The sequence below is a fragment of the Astyanax mexicanus genome, chromosome 1 (assembly GCF_023375975.1).
Source record: "Astyanax mexicanus isolate ESR-SI-001 chromosome 1, AstMex3_surface, whole genome shotgun sequence".
NCBI lineage: Eukaryota > Metazoa > Chordata > Actinopteri > Characiformes > Acestrorhamphidae > Astyanax > Astyanax mexicanus.
The window spans coordinates 107,704,277-107,722,118 of NC_064408.1; the positions used below are offsets into that span (position 1 = coordinate 107,704,277).

The 17,842-nt window shown below is 39.6% G+C and overlaps 1 protein-coding gene across 4 annotated transcripts; it reads right to left on the bottom strand.

Moving 5' to 3' along the window:
• Positions 1–4,392: 4,392 nt before the first annotated feature.
• On the bottom strand, positions 4,393–17,135 carry tfap2a (transcription factor AP-2 alpha). 4 transcript variants are annotated; one of them, XM_007260060.4, is made up of 7 exons: positions 17,031–17,135; positions 11,907–12,326; positions 10,717–10,768; positions 8,987–9,215; positions 8,279–8,397; positions 6,603–6,744; positions 4,393–5,931 (listed from the first exon to the last, which is right to left on the bottom strand). In XM_007260060.4, exons 1-7 carry the CDS (start codon positions 17,061–17,063, stop codon positions 5,643–5,645), a joined length of 1,284 nt encoding a protein of 427 aa, XP_007260122.1. In that variant the 5' UTR covers positions 17,064–17,135; the 3' UTR covers positions 4,393–5,642. The 4 variants fall into 4 exon arrangements, with proteins under 4 accessions (XP_007260122.1, XP_007260121.1, XP_007260123.1 ...); XM_007260059.4 differs by lacking the exon at positions 17,031–17,135 and adding an exon at positions 14,985–15,146; XM_007260061.4 differs by lacking the exon at positions 17,031–17,135 and adding an exon at positions 12,853–13,542.
• Positions 17,136–17,842: the final 707 nt, after the last annotated feature.

The following is a 17,842-nucleotide window of genomic DNA, read 5'->3' on the forward strand; positions in this document are numbered from 1 at the left end:
TAGCTTCATCTGAACGCAGATAAGCAAGTTTTCTTATCGTTTGAATTTCGTTTTGTTCTCTGTAGACAACACTGGCTCAAGGCGAAATTCGTCGTTTCTGAGATAGCAGGGCACTGAGGGCATCTCTCTCTCTCACTTTTCTCTCTCTCTCTCTCTCTCTCTCTCTCTTTCTCTCTCTCTCTCTCTCTTTCAGTATTCCCCTGCTGTAGCTGTGGTTTATGGTCGCATCACCTTCATTCCTTACTTTGTCCAATGTTGTCCAACACGATGCATTGTAAAATATCGCGAGACAATGTTGCTGTATGACTCAAGTAGAAATCTTAACGAATAAACAAATAAAGCAATGCATAATAAGATGGGTGGCACCCCCTCGCGTGTGTGTGTGTGTGTGTGTGAGAGAGAGAGAGAGAGAGAGAGAGAGAGAGAGAGAGAGAGAGAGAGAGCAAGCAGGTTGGCGTTCTTTATGAAGCGTGAAGCGGTTTGTTAAATGTTCACATCATTTGCGGGGTCTAAGGTTTGATAAAAAGAGACAGGCCTCAAAAGAAGTTGATTGAAATGGCGTGTGCCTGGCTGACGGGAGCCAGCGAGGGACAAAGCCCTGCGAAACCATGGCCACTCGAGCAATTATTCCTCCACGCTGAATTTGGATTAGTGCAATGGAAAGAAGCATATGTTTGGCCCGCGGCAACTCTCCCCCCGGCTGGCGCAGGGAGGGAGCGAAGGAGGCAGGGAGGGGAAAGAGAGAGAGACAGAGAAAGAGACAGAGGAAGAGAGAGAGATCCGAACTGGAATATCAACTATATTAAGCAAAAAGAGAAACATTAGAACCACTGTATAGCCTTTATTTTTCGGGGGGAGCGCGCAAACACACACACGTGCTAAACTGAAAGACTCGTCCACTTTATGCCGGGGACGAGAGAGGTCAAGCAAGACAAACTGCTGGCCTCGGTTTTCCGGACAGTGATGAAGCCTAGTGAGCTAAATATAGTGTTCAATAAAAAAGCCTAGCTGTGAAACAATGGTGCTAACAATAAATCATATAAAATAAATGTTATTATTATTATTATTATTATTATTATTATTATTATTATTATTATTATATTATTATTATTATTGTTATATTATTATTATTATTATTATTATTATTATTATTATTATTATTATTATTATTATGTGACCACCCTTGTTTACCTCTACTTCTACACATAAAGGGACCAGATTTGATTTTTTTATAACTGTAAATCTTCATGCCAAAATATTTTCTATGAACATTGTTCTTTATGGAAGCAAAAGTAAAAGTTAACCAATTGTATCATTCAACGAACTCCCTGTAGCAAATTAGTTTGGTTTCCTAAAGAGTGCACGAACCCTAACCAGCACTGACAGTCTACCTGTTCCTTTCTTGACGCCCGTTTGTTTATTTAAAGCCATGTAACGTTTTCTAATCGGTTGGCTGATGTGTCGCGTAATCAGTGGCGATTTGGTAAGTCTTTGACCTCCGCTGGCATCGCGGAGGCCCAGGCCTGCTCACTCGGGTGGGGTCAGTAATGGGGGGGTCAGACCCCAAAGTGATGAGGGCTTGAGGTTAGGTGTCGAGTGCAATTAGCCATTTTGCGCTCCATTGAAGGCTTATGGAGTCTCTTAATGGGTCCTGCACTGACCGTGATGTCCACATGTTCTCGCACTCTGGACATTCCTCCATGTCCACCTTATCTTTGGACGCAAATGAGACCAACCGCGAGGCTAAAAATACTTGCAAGATCCGGTATGTGTACACTGGAAGAACTGCCTCGTTTGTATACAACCTTGCGTTTTTCACAGCAGTGTGGAAATAAAGAAGACCTTCTGACATTTTTTGCTGTACAAAAAAAAAAATGAAACAAATGGTAGACAAGTGAATTCAGCGTCAATTCACTTATTATTTCGTTCCCTCTCCATCCATTAAAGAACGTTAGCCAACATTAGCCCATGTGAGGCGCTGCTGACATTTGGCTAAAGTAATTTTCTGTCAGCACTGTTGAATATGTCGCGTTTGCCCGCTTTAAATTACTGTTCCCGAGACCATCCCGAGTTATTGAGTTTGGGCCTGGTGTAATTAAACTCAGGCCAGGCCATCATAACAGGATAGAAAAAGAGAGATAGAAAGAGAGAGAGAGAGTCTGCCCAATCACAATCAGTAAATAGTAAATAGAGTGTGAAGCCAGTAGACATGAAGAATGAGGGTTTGCTGCCTCTCTCTTTCTCTCGCTCACTCGCTCTGTGTGTGCTTTAAAAATATGAACGTAATAACATATATATTTTTCTTCTATTTTTTTCAGTTTAAAAAGCGCGCGACTCCGTTTGAATGAAATCGAAGATTCCGCTGCATAATTCAATGAACTACAAAAATTGGCTAATGGTTTTGGGAAAAGGGCACAAAAAGACACACACACATGTTAATTATTACAATGGAATCATGTGTAATTGATACAGCTCGTACCGGCGCTTTACTGAGTGAATTAACCAAATTCAGCAGGGTATTGCGATGCACTCGGATTTCAGCGCGCGCTCCTTTTTACACACGCTGCTTTCGCTGCCAGGCATTATTATGTTCAACTACTTCCAACAGTCAAAAAACTGCAGTAACTAATATATCGTTGCAACTATCTCCCTTTTTTGCGTCCGTTTTTCACAAAATGTTAATCTGGCAGCCGTTTTTTATTTTACATTTCAAATGGAATAAAACATTTGTGTACAATATTTATATATATATATATATATATATATATATATATATATATATATATATATATATATATAGTGAACGTAAACAACTGGGAGTGTATCAGAAACATTGCACCGTTTAGAAGAAAATTTATAGCATTATGGGCATATCACATCTTGCAATAACACACACTCTCTCGCTTTTGATGTCTTGCAATTCTGATAGGTGATGTTTCGAATGCTTTCGTTTCGCTCGCGAAAGAGAGGAAAAAATCACTGACCCTGATTTATTAAATTACATTAAGAGCTAATGATACACACGTGAGGGGGATTCATAATTAATGTGAACGCTTTTACAACAACCGTTCTTAAAATGACTGTTTGTAGTTTTTCACACCTCATCCCCACCAACACCCACCCAACCTCCGGCCCGTGCAGAATGGAGCAACCGGGTATCCCTCTTTCTCTGCTCGAGCCATTGCGCCCGAGGTGAGGATCCCACACGCAATGTGAGATGGAGCCAAGCAAAACATTCCTGACAGACAATGGCTCTCCTCACCTGCTGCAGCCCACCGCATCCTCACGATCAGCTAGGGCGCGTGCAGCTCGGGCTGCGTTTCAGCCTGCACGTGAAGCTCATCAAGCGCGAATTTAACCACCTCCCACCAAAATGAGCAGCACAGTGTAAAAGTGAAAAACAAGAACGAGCGCAGCCTGAACCACACTCTTTGGAGTTTTCCTTAAAACAACGCCAACAGGGAGAGAGCAGAAGCTGAGCGGTAGGGAGGGGGTATGGACAGTTGGCATTGGAAATGAGTGGGTGGGTGAAGGGTTGGAGGGGTATCCAGCTCTGCACGCTCGGCTGGAGATGGACTTAGAGGTGCCTGCTATCAATAAACAGATTGTATTGGATCTATGGTTATGCAGTGGGTCCCTTCCTGCAACATCAACGCTACACACAGGGAACTATGTTTTGTGCACATGATTAGAGGCATGAAAAGCATGATGACCCAACGACTAATCGGAGGAAGGCCTCCAAGCCAGAAAGCAAGTCAAAAACAAAATACAAAGCAGCAGCCATTCACTCATTCACTGGCTAGATTGCCGGCTAGATGTTTTGAAGTGGGATTCACCCAAAATGTTATCCAAACGGGGCATGATAAAATCAGACTAGGGGTATTACATTATATCATCGCATATTTTAGCAAAAGCCGACTCAAAGGAGGTATCAAAACAAAGTGGCGTCCAACAGCACACCGATAAAAGCGTGAAAATGGCGAAATGCACTAACCTTCAGCATAGGCTTATACATCTGACTGATTTTAAGAGCCGTTTCGCTCCAGGGCGCAAACTACACACGCTCACTTCAAACACGATTGAGAATTCATTGTTTTCTGTGTCATTTGGCTTGGTTGGAAAAAAAAAAAAAGCTCCCTGCCATATTTGAGTGATCCGGGTCTCTGAACGAAGAGAGGAACGTAAATTATTATTATTATTATTATTATTATTATTATTATTATTATTATTATTATTACTACTACTACTACTACACTTGAGGAAAACAACAATGGGTTTAGTTGCTTATTGGAGCAATTGTCAAGGTAGAACTAAACTCAATTACTGTAATCGTCCTGTGAAAAAAACTAGCGAGCACTGAATACAAAAACAAATAAGAATAAAAAATCGACATGAAGCGTATCAAATATTTATTTTTTTCCTGGGCAACAAATGACTATAATACATTAACAGGCATGGGAACTATTGCCAACACAGGCCTATACAATACAGATAAAACCGCCTCCAATTGGACATTGGACATACAAGATATCAGATGGTCCCAAATGTTTTTTTTTTTTTTTAATTTTCAAAAAAAAAGAAAAGAAAAGAAAAAATATTTTTGAGGACAATAGGCTATCCATTTATTGCTCTTATGGTGCTTTGAGGGAAGAACAAGAGGTGAAACGTATTCTGATTGGCACAACACATAAAAGCTCGTATAAAAAAACAAGAAAATAGAAACACAAAACTAGAGTCTCGTCGGGGTCTTTCTTGTCGTTTTTTTTTTCGATTTAAAACTGAATGGCAAAAGGATGATATATAGAGAAATGGACGTTTATTTCTATTCAATTTGTTCACTTGCTTCGATGACGCCTCAACATGCTACAAGAGGGCTGAGTTGAAATATTCCCAGAGGAAAAAAAAACAAAAATAACCCCCAAAAACTTCTGTTTTTCTAAGAACCATAAAACCACATGAAGAACTAAGCGAATATTCAAACCCACTAAAACAGGAGGCACCAGATAAATAAAAAAGTTTCAACAGACGCACCATATTTACAGTTCCCGTTAAATTACACATAAATAAATATATACATACATGAACACAGATTCCCTCATATAACCGTGAATCGTGTTGAAATTTCAAAAGTTCAAGTTGGTCGCTCAGAGTGAAACGTCTTATGTCTGATGTCATGGCGATGGAACTGTGGAGCTATTTTTATGTCTTTCTTTTCTTTCTTTCAAGTTTATTATTCACAATACTGATAGAAAAATCATCCTCTTTCAGCTTCTTTTTTGTCACATGGCTACAATCGTGGATTGAAAAGGGGTGACTAGGCTTCAGTCCGTTGCAGCTTGTAATAAAAAAGATGGAGTTCATTAAAAGTCCTCGTGTGGCAAATCGTGTCGGTTTTCCTTCCTTTATTGTTCTTCTGATTTTTTCCAGGTTTTTTCTTTTAATTTGGAGAAATAGAGCTTCCGTCAATTCCAGGTTGGTTCATGTTATCGAAAAGAACTCAAACACATTTTGAGAATGGAGTAAGCTCGGGGAAATAAAAAATAATAAAATAAAAATGATTGGCACGACTGTCATCTTGGTCACTAGTGATTCTCTTTAATATGTAGTAGTAAGGTTAATGGGGCGGCCCGGGCGTGTCGTGATCACTTTCTGTGCTTTTCATCTTTGTCCCCACCTTTAGTGCCAGAATCGGAGTGGCTGTTCGGGTTGTTGTTAAGGTACATTTTGTCCATGGCTTTAATGGCCTCGGTCAGATAGTTCTGCAGCGCAGTCACGGCCGCGCACACAGCCGGAGTCCCGAAGCCGTGCGAAATGAGACTGAAGTGGGTCAAGCAGCTCTGGATACCGGGCTCCAGGATGGGCTGCGGGCGAGAGTTCCCTAGGGGCGAACGGTCCTGGGAGAGCAGGTCGGTGAATTCTTTGCAGATTTGTCTGGAAGGAGACACAATGCAGCAGCGTGTGAGGTAAGGCTTGGCGGCGTATAAATAAAATGCCATGAGTTTACAAAGCACAGTGTGTCAAACCTGACCTTAATCAAATCTGAAGTTTCAACACTCACAGAAAAAAATGCATAAGTAACACTTTCTCAAAATGTGCTCGTCAAGCGTCTCCTATCTCCTAATCAATGAGACAGCTGGTTACACTGTCAGGGGAACCAAAGTTCAGCTGCATGGCACTCAAACAAGTCTGTCACTGGACGTCAATCATAGAGCTGTGTTTGGTTTGGAGTGAAGAGGACCCTATCAATGGGCCTGCCACCAGTTCTCATTTCTGGTCACTTTGTTGCAAGAGCAAGGTGGAACATGCTTAATGCTCATATTCCACCTTGAACATGGCATTTTTAATGGTTGCATGTGCATTTAGGGTGTTTGCAGCTTCAACGTGCTAATGGGATCGCTAAATCATTAAGCAAATATTACAAGGCCGTGAAATTAACGCCTGAGAAAATACATGACAATCGCTAAATGTAACAGTTTTACAAATATCAATAATCCTCTATTGCATATATAAAATAGTTTTTTTTTTTGATAGAAAAGAACAAAAGCAAATGTGGTTGTAAACACTGCACTTTCTTACATTTAAAAACCAAGAGTAGCACTTACTTCGTTGCCAATAACATGTTTTTTCTTTGGACTTGTTCATTTGGGTCGGAATGCTGACGGTTTACATATTCAGCTACTGCCTTGGCCGGGAACTCGGTCTCGCATACATAACCGAAATCTCTGGCAAGATGCACGGCTTCGCCTAAGAGGGAGAAAATGGGGTTGAGTGTGTAATATATGACTTGAAATTACTGACATCAAATGCAGACCAATTAACACCTTCGCTTAGCACATTCATCATCTAATTAAGGTTCTCGACAAAAGAACAGGACACCCTTCCATGGCCTATGCATTTACAGCTTCGATATAAAGACCATTTTCCTTATTTTCCCGTTGTAAACTAAATCATGTGTTATTGAAAAGCATGTCAATATAGACGAGTCATTCCAGGAGTAAGGAAAATATATTTTAAAAAACGTTTGATTATGGGCGTCAATCAATCAGACACTATGGCATTGATATAAAGTTTATAAGATGTTCTACACAGTAAAACACAGGCAAGTAGCTCAAGACTATCTCTTTCCTTGAGATTTAGTGACTCATTCCAGTCAGAGACTGTTGTGTTGATTTTTTCAAGTCTTTGCTTTTAATTTCCTGAAACAGTTGGGTTTTAACTGCAGGCCTTCCTGTCATAAGTCTGGGCTCCGGAAGGACGCATGCGCCAATTAGCATCAAAGCTCCAGTCCAGTAAACCGCTTTCCATAAAACCAAGCGGATCATAAACAATAACAGCACTTCAGCAAGCCACTGTCCCTTAAACCAAACCACCCTCCTCCCCTCGAGCACCCTCACTACCCCCTCTGTGCTTTATCGTGAAGGAATCATACATTTCTTCAGGCTCATTACCATACAAAACCAAATCTCAATGAAGCACGATGAATATTGCATTCGGTCTTCAGCGACAATGATTAACAGGAACCAATGAACCGTCGCAAGCTTTCACCTTTAAAGCCCAATGGCACACCAAATACCACCGCGCGGAATAATCACCTTCAACTTTGCAAGCAAAATGGATTTATTCAGCAGCAATGGCATCCTCGCGCCGCAACATAATTAACTCATTTATATTTTAGAATAGGCTTACAACTACAGGTCATTCCTGTGCCATCAAATCATCATGTAGACTAGAACGTCCGTCTGCACGAACGCGAAGTATAGCAAAAAAATTAAACAACAACAGTAATAATAATAATAATAATAATAATAATAATAATAATAATAATAATAATAATATGCATTGCCAACCGATTAAGTAATCAGATCCAACAAAAGATAGATAGATAGATAGATAGATAGATAGATAGATAGATAGATAGATAGATAGATAGATAGATAGATAGATAAAGAAGGATAAAAAAGGAGGACACACACACACACACACACACACACACACACACACACATATATATATATATATATATATATATATATATATATATATATATATATATATATATATATATATATATATAAAAAGAATGTGTGTATCCTCCTATTCTTTTCCCACAAAAACACATATATCCTTCATGCATTGTTGCTTGCGGGCCCAAATTCAATCCAAATTACACGCCTGGGCGCCTATGCTGATTTCCAAAAGCCCCCCTCGCGCTGCAGCAGCAGCATTAAACACCTGCTTTAGTGCGCACCGGAACTCATACGCCACTTCTGTGCCTTACCTTCCACCAGTGACGTCAGAAGGGTCACGTTAGCGGCCTTGCGCCTTCCTGCAGGTAGATTTAATCCGATTTTGTCCAGTTTCTCTCTCAAGGATCTTCCTCCATTCTTGGATTTTGCTCTAATGAAAAAATACACACAAAGCAAACATATTTAGCCATATTTAGCCATAAGTGTTTTTTAAGCGTATTTCTGTGCAGGCCTAAGTTGCTGCACCAGATCCAAGATGGCAGGGAGGAGAGTGCATTGCATATAATTTTGCGCTTCCATATCATGAATCCATTAACAGTGGATATATACTATTACTGTTCCCGAATGTTTCCAAAGTTCTTATGAACTTTTACATACAGGCTGTATTGTTTTGACTTTTTTTTCGAGCTGTAAGTCTGCATATTTACATTCTTTTCGTTATTGCATGACTATTAAAGCTTGTCTAGGTGTGCTGGTGTTTCCAAAGGTAAGACTAATATCGTTGGAATACCCTTCTTCTAGTTTTGTGCTGTGCTAGATCTATTTTGTAATGTCCACAGAGCGGGACTGGACTTGTGTAATTGCTGCAGTTGGAAAAACTAGGCCTTGTCTAGCCTGAACAGCGTCGGAGTTTGAGATCCCTAATGTCCGCCAATTTGAGCTGTTTGGACAGCCAGGAATCGACTGCTCGGATGTAATTATTGGTGACATTTAATGGGGTAAAAAAAGCAAAACCTCACCTTCTCAACACCCCGCCGAGCAGGGAAGCGTTGAGGCACTCGGGCGGCGAGAGGCGTCTCTGCACTTCTGCTACCGTGACCTTGTACTTTGAGGTGGAGCTGAGTAGAGACAGGCGGCCAGGGACCGAGCAGAACACTTCGTTTGGGTTGACCACGCCGCCGAAGAGCCCATCTTTGTTAATGGGGATGGCCGACACATTGCTGTTGTTCTTAGACAAGGAAACAGGACCTAGAAGAAAGCAGGACATGATTTTGAGAACCTTCATATAGTCTCATGGAATGGGGATGGAGATAGGTATGGGTATGAGGGGTAAGAATTGATATTCACACAGACAAAATATGGAATAAGCGTATGCACCGCATCTCGTCGCAGGCCTGTGAAATCAAAGGCAATATGTTCTTATCTGAGGAGGAGGGGTGAAAGGAAAATAGATACGATAGCAGTGGCTTTTCATTCAGCTCATGAATGTAACTGCTCAAATGTGCCTCGGGTAATGAAGTGGCCCAGCCATCAAAATATTTAATATTAGCGCGATTGTGACTGCAGTGCAGGCTTAAAGAATATGACAGCGGAACGTGCGCGGGATTTGCTGCGATTTGGACACTGTCTGGATGACCCGCCGAGGGGGGTAATGAGAGAAACAGCGCATCTGTAAACACTATGTGATGCCCTTGCCTGATTTTTCAGAGTTTTAGCATAAAGAAAAAAACATTGTTTAAAAACGGTGTTCAAAAATGTCCACATTCTTGTAATAATAATAATAATAATAATAATAATAATAATAATAATAATCAACTAATTGTCACGTTCAGTCACATTTAATCAAAAGTAATCTTTACATCCCATCTACTGTTCTAAAAGACCTCATTCAGAAATAGGCTATTCTGCTTATTGCACATTTTCCAGATTCCCTCACTCTTTCTCTCTCACAGACACACACACGCGCGCGCGCGTTCACAAACACATGGAATAAAACACGCTCTTTTTCACACTCTCTCTTTCTCTCTCTGTCACACACACACACACACTTGCCCAACAAACCCAGGAGCAGCGCATGTTGTAGTGTATCTTTGCAGGGGTGCCCAGTTGCGTTGCACGGTAAACGGAGACAAAGGCCCGCGCACGTTTGGATAGATCACTAGTGACATTAATGGCTCAGCGGAGGCTAATAGAGACAATGGCAGTTAAGCGAACTCCGGAGATTGCTAATATAACAACCAATTACGGCGCAGATATGGAGAGAAAAAGAAGACATCCCTTAATATTCACCCACGACGAATTTAACAAACGCATCGAAAAAAAAAACATAAAATAAAACGAGTTGCCCGGATTCAATTTATGCATTCATTCTCTTCCAACCAGGAGACAAAGCCAACTCTACAGCACCAAACTGTTAGAAAATCAACCACGGTTCTCGTGGATAAAGTATCAAAAATCCGTGCTCGCCCAGCGTTAAGGCTGCCATTTTAAATGCAATCATGATGGTGCAGAACTAGTCGATATAAAGAACGCACCATTTTTCTCTCTCTCACTCACTAATACACACATGCACACAGACACACACGCTTACGGATATGCTATACAGGGCGATTTTTAGCTGTAGCAAATTTCAAATAATTTAGACTTTTAAATAGACTTTCTAGAAAAACAGGCCTGCAAAAAGTCTTATTTTTAAGGTGAGATTGTGCAGAGCCAATACGGACGCAGGGTTTTTTTAAAAGCCGCATACCTTTCTTGATGACGGTCTGGTCAGGGATGTGAATTCCTTGATCCTCAACATGCTGTAAAATAGTTCAGAATAAGCCATTAAAACACACTCAGAATGTAGAGAGGCTTCTATTTGGTTTGGCAAAATCAGATTGCTAAGCAAACGAGGAACCATTCAATGAATCTCATCACTGTTTATGACAGTCCACTACCAAATGCATAGTGATGTGTAGCACAATAAAACTGTACTTTATCTCTTGCACAAGCTGTAAAAAGACAAATACATGAGAAATTACAACGATGCTTTAAAAATATTTTTAATCGATTTAAATATACTGGTTATTTTTATTATTATTTTTATTTATTTCTCCCATCCCACCTGCCTGGCGATAAATGAAATAAATGTTTTCTACGCAGTGAATATATATGGTATTATTCCTGAGTATTTCTGAAAAATGTTTCCGGGTCGAATGCGTCATTTAGCCTCGTTATTTCTCTTCGCTTGAATTTTTTCACGGGGCAGACTACAATTAAATTAAAGGGGAAGGAAATGGGGGAAGAGGAGGAGGGTAACCAGGAATCACGTCCAAAAAATGACAGAGAGTATTAAAGCAAAATGTGCAATATAGCATGTTATGTTCCTGAGATGACGGTGCAATTATTTGATTGTTAATAAAGTACTTATTATAGTACTTTTTTACTTTAGTCTTTTTGAAATATAAAAAATGCAAAAGACAAAATCACACAGTAAATTCACCAGTGTATAAACAACACTATTAGTGCTAATTTAATTTAAAAAGTGTATAATGTAACACCGACAGCTTTGATTTAACACTGGCACATTTTCTGTCCAGATAAACATGCTGGCTATTTAAAAATAATTTTAAAGAAACGCAAATTTCCAGTTTTTAGTTAATATATATATATATATATATTATATTGTTGAGGTTAACAAAAACACAGAATCTAAATTCTGAAGGCTCAAATGCCTTTAAATCGCATATTAAATACATACCTACATTAAATACATACATACATACAAGTCACCACTACTTACTGTACCAGTACTAACCAGTAAAACTATTTTAACACGCATTTGTTGGCCCGATAATTAGTAACTTTTATTTCCAGACAAATACATTGTTTACAGTTTCACCATTAAAAAAGCTTTAGAATACAAAACTACAGGATTACGAGAAGTTTTGCTCTTACCTGCACGTCGTCTAAAGAGTGAGGTATTCCGTGGATTGGGATAGAGTCTGTAAGGCCGGTCTCGAGACCGTGGCCGGACGGCAGCAGAACCTCTCTGCGGTATTCCCGGCACAGTTGGTGGGGCAGGCCGCGGTGCTGGTGCAGTAGACTGCTCTCCTGGCTCTGCCGTTGGCTTGGCCATCCCGGGTGCTGGGGCTGTGGTTGCGCGTGCAGCGAGTTGATGGAATAGGGGTCATTGACGTGCGAATAAGGGTCCTGAGACTGCGGATAGATGGGCTGGTAGGGCGGCGGGAAGTAGGGCGGCTGGAAGTCCGAGTTGGGCGTGTGAGAAAGCGGTGGCGCACTTGTGTACGGTGACTGACCCACACCGCCCAGTTGAGGTAACCGGGCCGTGCCATTGCTGGTCCCGTCATGGCGATCCTGCAAGACGGAGAGAGAGAGAAGAAAGAAGAGAAAATAAGAAAGGGCGGACAGCAACAAGAATTCTAAAGAATTTCGTGCAAAAAATATCAGATTTTTTTCATATTATAGTGGCCAAACAATAATACTAATAATAGTATTATAATATATTATTACTAATATAATACTACAACTCCCACTACTACTACTGATACGACTACTATTAATATAATAATAATAATAATAATAATAATAATAATAATAATAATAATAATAATAATAATAACAATAATTTTTGACTACATAAATCAATTTCGTTTCCCATAAAATACACATAAAATTGTAAAAAAAAAAAAAAAACACACAAAAATATATTCAAATATTGAAAAAAAAATATCAAGAGCTCACATCCAGTAAAAAGTCTTTGTAATGGTATTTGATATTAGATATTATGGCTTGCATGACGATGCAGACATAAATATACACAAAAAGGGAAAAAAGACGGTCCTCTCTACACTTTCATCCCGCCAGCCCCGCACTCACTCACCATCGCGGAAAAGCTGTGCACTAACATCTGAAGAGATTTCCGAGCGTTTCTGCAAGGAGAACGCAAAAACCTGGGCAAAGAGCCGGAGCGGTCGAACCGGAATAAAGAGCCCACAGCACTGAGGCGGCTTTTCTATGTATTTCTCTTTCTTTCTTGCGTTCTTTCTGTTTGTCTGTGCGTCGAGGTCACGGAGTCCCAGTATTCAAATACGCGGAGAAGAAGCACGATAATCCATCAGAGCCTGGGTAAAATTCCCAATGTTCTTCATCTGCTGTTGGAGACGGAAACCAAAACCAAAATAAAAAAATTCAAAAAAGAAAAAAAGAAATAAATGCAGTTTTGTTGTTGTTGTTTGGAGGGTCTTGGCGGATCGGAGTGTTTTTTAAGTTTCTTAGATCCTCTTTTCCTTCGCCTCCTTCGCTCTCTCAGTAAGCTGTTCCCTCGCTTGGGCGCATATTTAGCAAAAGAGCTGCCTCTTCTTCCTCTCGGACTCCTAATAGCAGATATTCATGACTATTAATATTACACGAATACTTAATAAGGGAAGAATGGTCGGAAATCGAGCGTGAAGCGAGGAAGCAACTCAAGGCAGACTCCGCACTAAATGACGTCCATTGAATGAGGAATCAGTATATCTAATCAGAGATGGGGAGAGAAAGAGAGGGGGAGTGGGTGAGAGAGAGTGAGAGAGAGAGGGAGGGAGGAAGAGAGAGACAAAAAGAGGGACATTCTCTGGCGTCTGACGAATCAGAGAGAGAGGGGGGCGTTTTAAAAGATTTGAGGGCGAGGAAAAGTGAAAGAACGAACGACAGAGAGAGAGGAACCCAACTAAGAACCGAAGCAAAGAAAACGTCGAGCGCCTCAGACTGCTAAGAGAATCCGACGAGGGCTAGGGAATTTCTGAGCATGTTTGGTGCTGTTCCTTCTCTTTTTACTACTTTTCTCTTTTTGTCGCATGGCCTTCCCAAGCTGCTCCCCGAGAGCTCAGCCACATGACTAACAACACACAGCTGAATTGGCTCTATGAGCTGGCCAAAAAAACTCCAAAGTTTACGACTTAACGTTTACTCAAAACATACACACGCACACACACAGGGACAGAGCAAACGTCCACCCCTCCGCTTCTCGGCTTATTCGCACGCGATCCTGTTCATCACGGGTTTTTTATTTAAAAAACAAAAATACTCGATGTAAATTAAATTAAACGAGCAAATAAATAAAATCACACAAGCTTGAACAATTCGTGCGAAAGAAGAGTCAAAATTTATGTGTCTGTCGTCCGTAGGGGAACAAAAACATGCTCGACTGGCTGCAGCAATCCACACACTCCACACAAACACACGGGCAGCACCGTCCTAACCTTCCTTCCAATTGAGCGATCACACCGATACAGCTTTAAAAGAAACAGCTACAGCAAAACCACCGTGCTAATTTTTGGTAGTTTATTTTTAGCATTAAAATTAATTGATTAAAATCTAAATAAAATAACAAGTGTTACTTAATAATAACATTGATTAGTATCACTTATTTTTTAGTAACATATAATAACATTATTATTAATAATATTAAAAAAATAATAATAAATAAAATAATAATAATATCACCATCATTATTAATATTGTTATTATTTTTACTAGTATTACTCTTAATAATATTAATGCTATCAATGCTAATAATAGTAATGAAAATTGTATTTTTAATAATAATTATTATAACAATACATTGACATTAGCATTTAAAAAAGTTAATAATATGTTTCTATGTTTATTTATGCAAATGTGTTTGGGGTTTTTATTTTGCAAGTTGTGTTTTTGTCAAAAATGCTGTATTACTCATGATTTCATCATCCGGAATATTTACTATTTACTATATATACTATTATATATTAATATTGTTATTGAGACAATAATAATTGTTATTGATATTAATTATATTGTTATTATTTCTAAACAAAAATCATGAACATGTTTGATAACGAAAGCACGTGCAGATATGTAAAAAATATGAAACACTTTTAGATATGCATTACTTATTATTAAATAAAAATTATAATGAAATACACTATAAAATTCTGCAGATTTTTTTTCAAGCGCAACAAAAATATCTTAAATAGAAATAAACTCGTTTCTTACCTCACAGTCTTCATATTTAATATTATCTGTTAATTTCCACAGCATTTTCATGGGTTGTGAAGTGAGTATAGAGCGTCTTTGCCTAGTTTTACACCCAGTGCGCAGAGCTCAAGATGGCAGAGCTTCGGCGGGCTGAGCAGTGCGCGCGCTCAGATCTCCCTCTAATGGTGGAAGTTTAGAGGCTCGCACAGCGCTGGTAGAACTCCCTCATTAGCATATCAGCTTGATTTTCATCTAGCCATCACCAATGAACACACTCAGGTACAAAAAAAAAAACATTCGCTCAGAGATCTGAAGTCTGAAGTGTTTGGAGAGCTTTGTTTTCCTCCCCAACTCCAACAGAGGTACAGTAGGCTATCTGCTGGGTGAGAGCTCGAGAACATCTAATATACATCCCCACTTCAGCTAGTAGTAGTATTTGCTGTAAAGTAGTTTGGCAAAATGCAAGTTTACCTATAATGCGCAAGCTCAGCTGAAAAAAATGTGCATGAGACCAAAAGGAACAAAACTATTTCCAACCTTGTAAACAAAAAAAAAACATTTATATTTTAACTACATACTATAAATCTATATTTATATTTCAGTATATATAGGCCATTTATTATTATTATTATTATTATTATTATTATTATTATTATTATTATTATTATTATTATTATTATTATTATTATTATTATTATTATCATCTAATTGCATCTGTCATTTTTTATTGCACCGTTTCAGGTGCAATTCAACATTGCTGCAATGACAGCTCTCAAAACCAAGCTTCTTCTTTAGCATATCAGTGACCTTTATGGTACAATGCAAATATCCAGCACACCTCTCCGTCGCCACAGATACTTTGTTGGCGCAAGGATTTTCGTAAACTGTTGTTTTAGACCCATTGAGAAGCTTAGCCCGCGAGACGCTGCTGTCTCTGTTATGCAAAGCGGTCGATTCTAGTGCAGGTACAGGAGCTCCATTGAGAGTGCTGTTTTGGAGCTGTCAATAATTAACACAACAACGTGCGGTCGTTAAATGTGAATGAGGGAGTGGACGACGAGAGGGGCTTGGCCCCGCGACAGCGGCGACACGAGCACCCCGGGACCCCGGGTCACGGCGAAAAGGCACATGGGCGACAGGTTTAAGGCGTTGGCCTTCTCCATTTCAGTAGCTATTATCATTGGTGTGGGGGGTAAAAAAACAGCCATTGAAAGCAGTTGTCATTAATGAAAGGGCAAAATGAAACTCGCTCACAATAGCAATTATTAGGGCAGAGAAAAGTGCAGCAGAGGTGCATGGGGCCGTAAAGACACCGGGCTGGTGATAAGCAGCAAGCTCTGCTGAAACTAGGGCCAACCTCACTGCATTCTTCTGCAGATATGTTTAGGCTTATAGAGTGTATTTTTTGCGCCCCCCCTTGCTGTTCAGCGATCGTGGTGGGAAAACTCCGCGTCCTGCCCTTCGATGCTAAATAATACCTGTGTTGGGGTTTAAGAAAATACATTTTAATACTTTACCTGTTGTGTTAAGAAGCTTTTGACGACAAAAAAACTAGTGCAGTTTACTTGGTTGATTTAATTCTCAAATAATAATAATAATTTACCACTTGCAAAATTTAGTATGATTAATTTGGCAATGTTTAAAGAGTATATATATATATATATATATATATATATATATATATATATATATATATATATATATATATATATATATATCAGCCCTTGTAATATATATATTTCCTTCAGGACAAAAGTTCTCCAGACAGTCTTATGTTGACTGTTTTGTTTTTTCGTCAAAGGCTTAGAGTAAGATTTGCTTAAAAAATGCACGATTTCTCCGATTCACCAATTCACGCGTTAAACTTTTCACTTCAATTTGAAGCGATCAATTCCTTGGCACGTGAAAAGTGCGGCTGAAACAGAATGTATCTACTAGTTGCAGTGGCAATAGTTACCGCATTAAGTATAGGCTACCTGTGTTCAAAAGTAAAAGCAAGCACACACACACAGACACACACATAAACACACACACACCTCCATGACCCAAAGGGATAGCACGTACCTGCCAATCTAACATTTTGCCCACGACTGACATGCTTGATTCTTCTTGCTGGAGAGGACAGATCACACGCCGTGCTATCTCATTTAGGCTCCTGTCCTTAAGCGAAATTCCAGGTTTTACCTGAACAAAATCTACTCACCTGGTCATAAAAAGAGTGCCACCTCGCGGCGCATGCGCACTGCGCCTTTACGTGTGTGAGCTACACCTGTGATGGTACAAAACACTCCCAAATCCTACAGAGCGCCGTTTACACACCAGGTGCAGATCTGACTGCAACCAAAGCGTGGATTATACACACTCAGTGTGGATGATCGCTGCTTTTCTGGAGGACGTGTTTTGATTAAGGAAGCTTTGGCTGTTGGCCTATGAAGTGCGGTAAGGGAATAGGCATTCCCAGTGCTTTCTATAGACTGGACCTTTGTTTTCCTATGTTAAGGGGATACAGAGTCAGTGCTTCCTTTTTTCTTAACAAATATTGCAACGCTGGTAACTAAGATGAATTGTAAGTGAGTCTCTTTTCACAAAATAAAATAAATAAATAAAGACTTGAAAAAAATATATTGAAAAATGCAAACTCATAATAATTACTTTCTTTAACCGTGTATGGGCTGAGAGAAGAGATCCCCAATGTTGTGAGTGGATCACATATTTCCAACTGCTAAATAATATCCCTAAATAATTATGGGGTTCTTAGATCACACACCGATACTGTTCCCTCGAACATTTCGTTGAGAGGATGGGGTGTCTATGTGTATCGGCCTCAAGTTTAAAATACTCAAGTGTTAAGTGTAACACGTTGAAACGACCATCAG

Excerpts from the sequence above, each read along its gene's own strand:
- tfap2a (XM_007260058.4), bottom strand. The coding sequence starts at position 12,767 with ATGCAAGCCATAATATCTAATATCAAATACCATTACAAAGACTTTTTA. Across the intron at positions 10,769-11,906 it reads ACTCTTTAGACGACGTGCAG|CATGTTGAGGATCAAGGAAT; the intron begins GTAAGAGCAAAA and ends ACTATTTTACAG. Across the intron at positions 8,398-8,986 it reads CTCGGCGGGGTGTTGAGAAG|AGCAAAATCCAAGAATGGAG; the intron begins GTGAGGTTTTGC and ends TTTTTTCATTAG.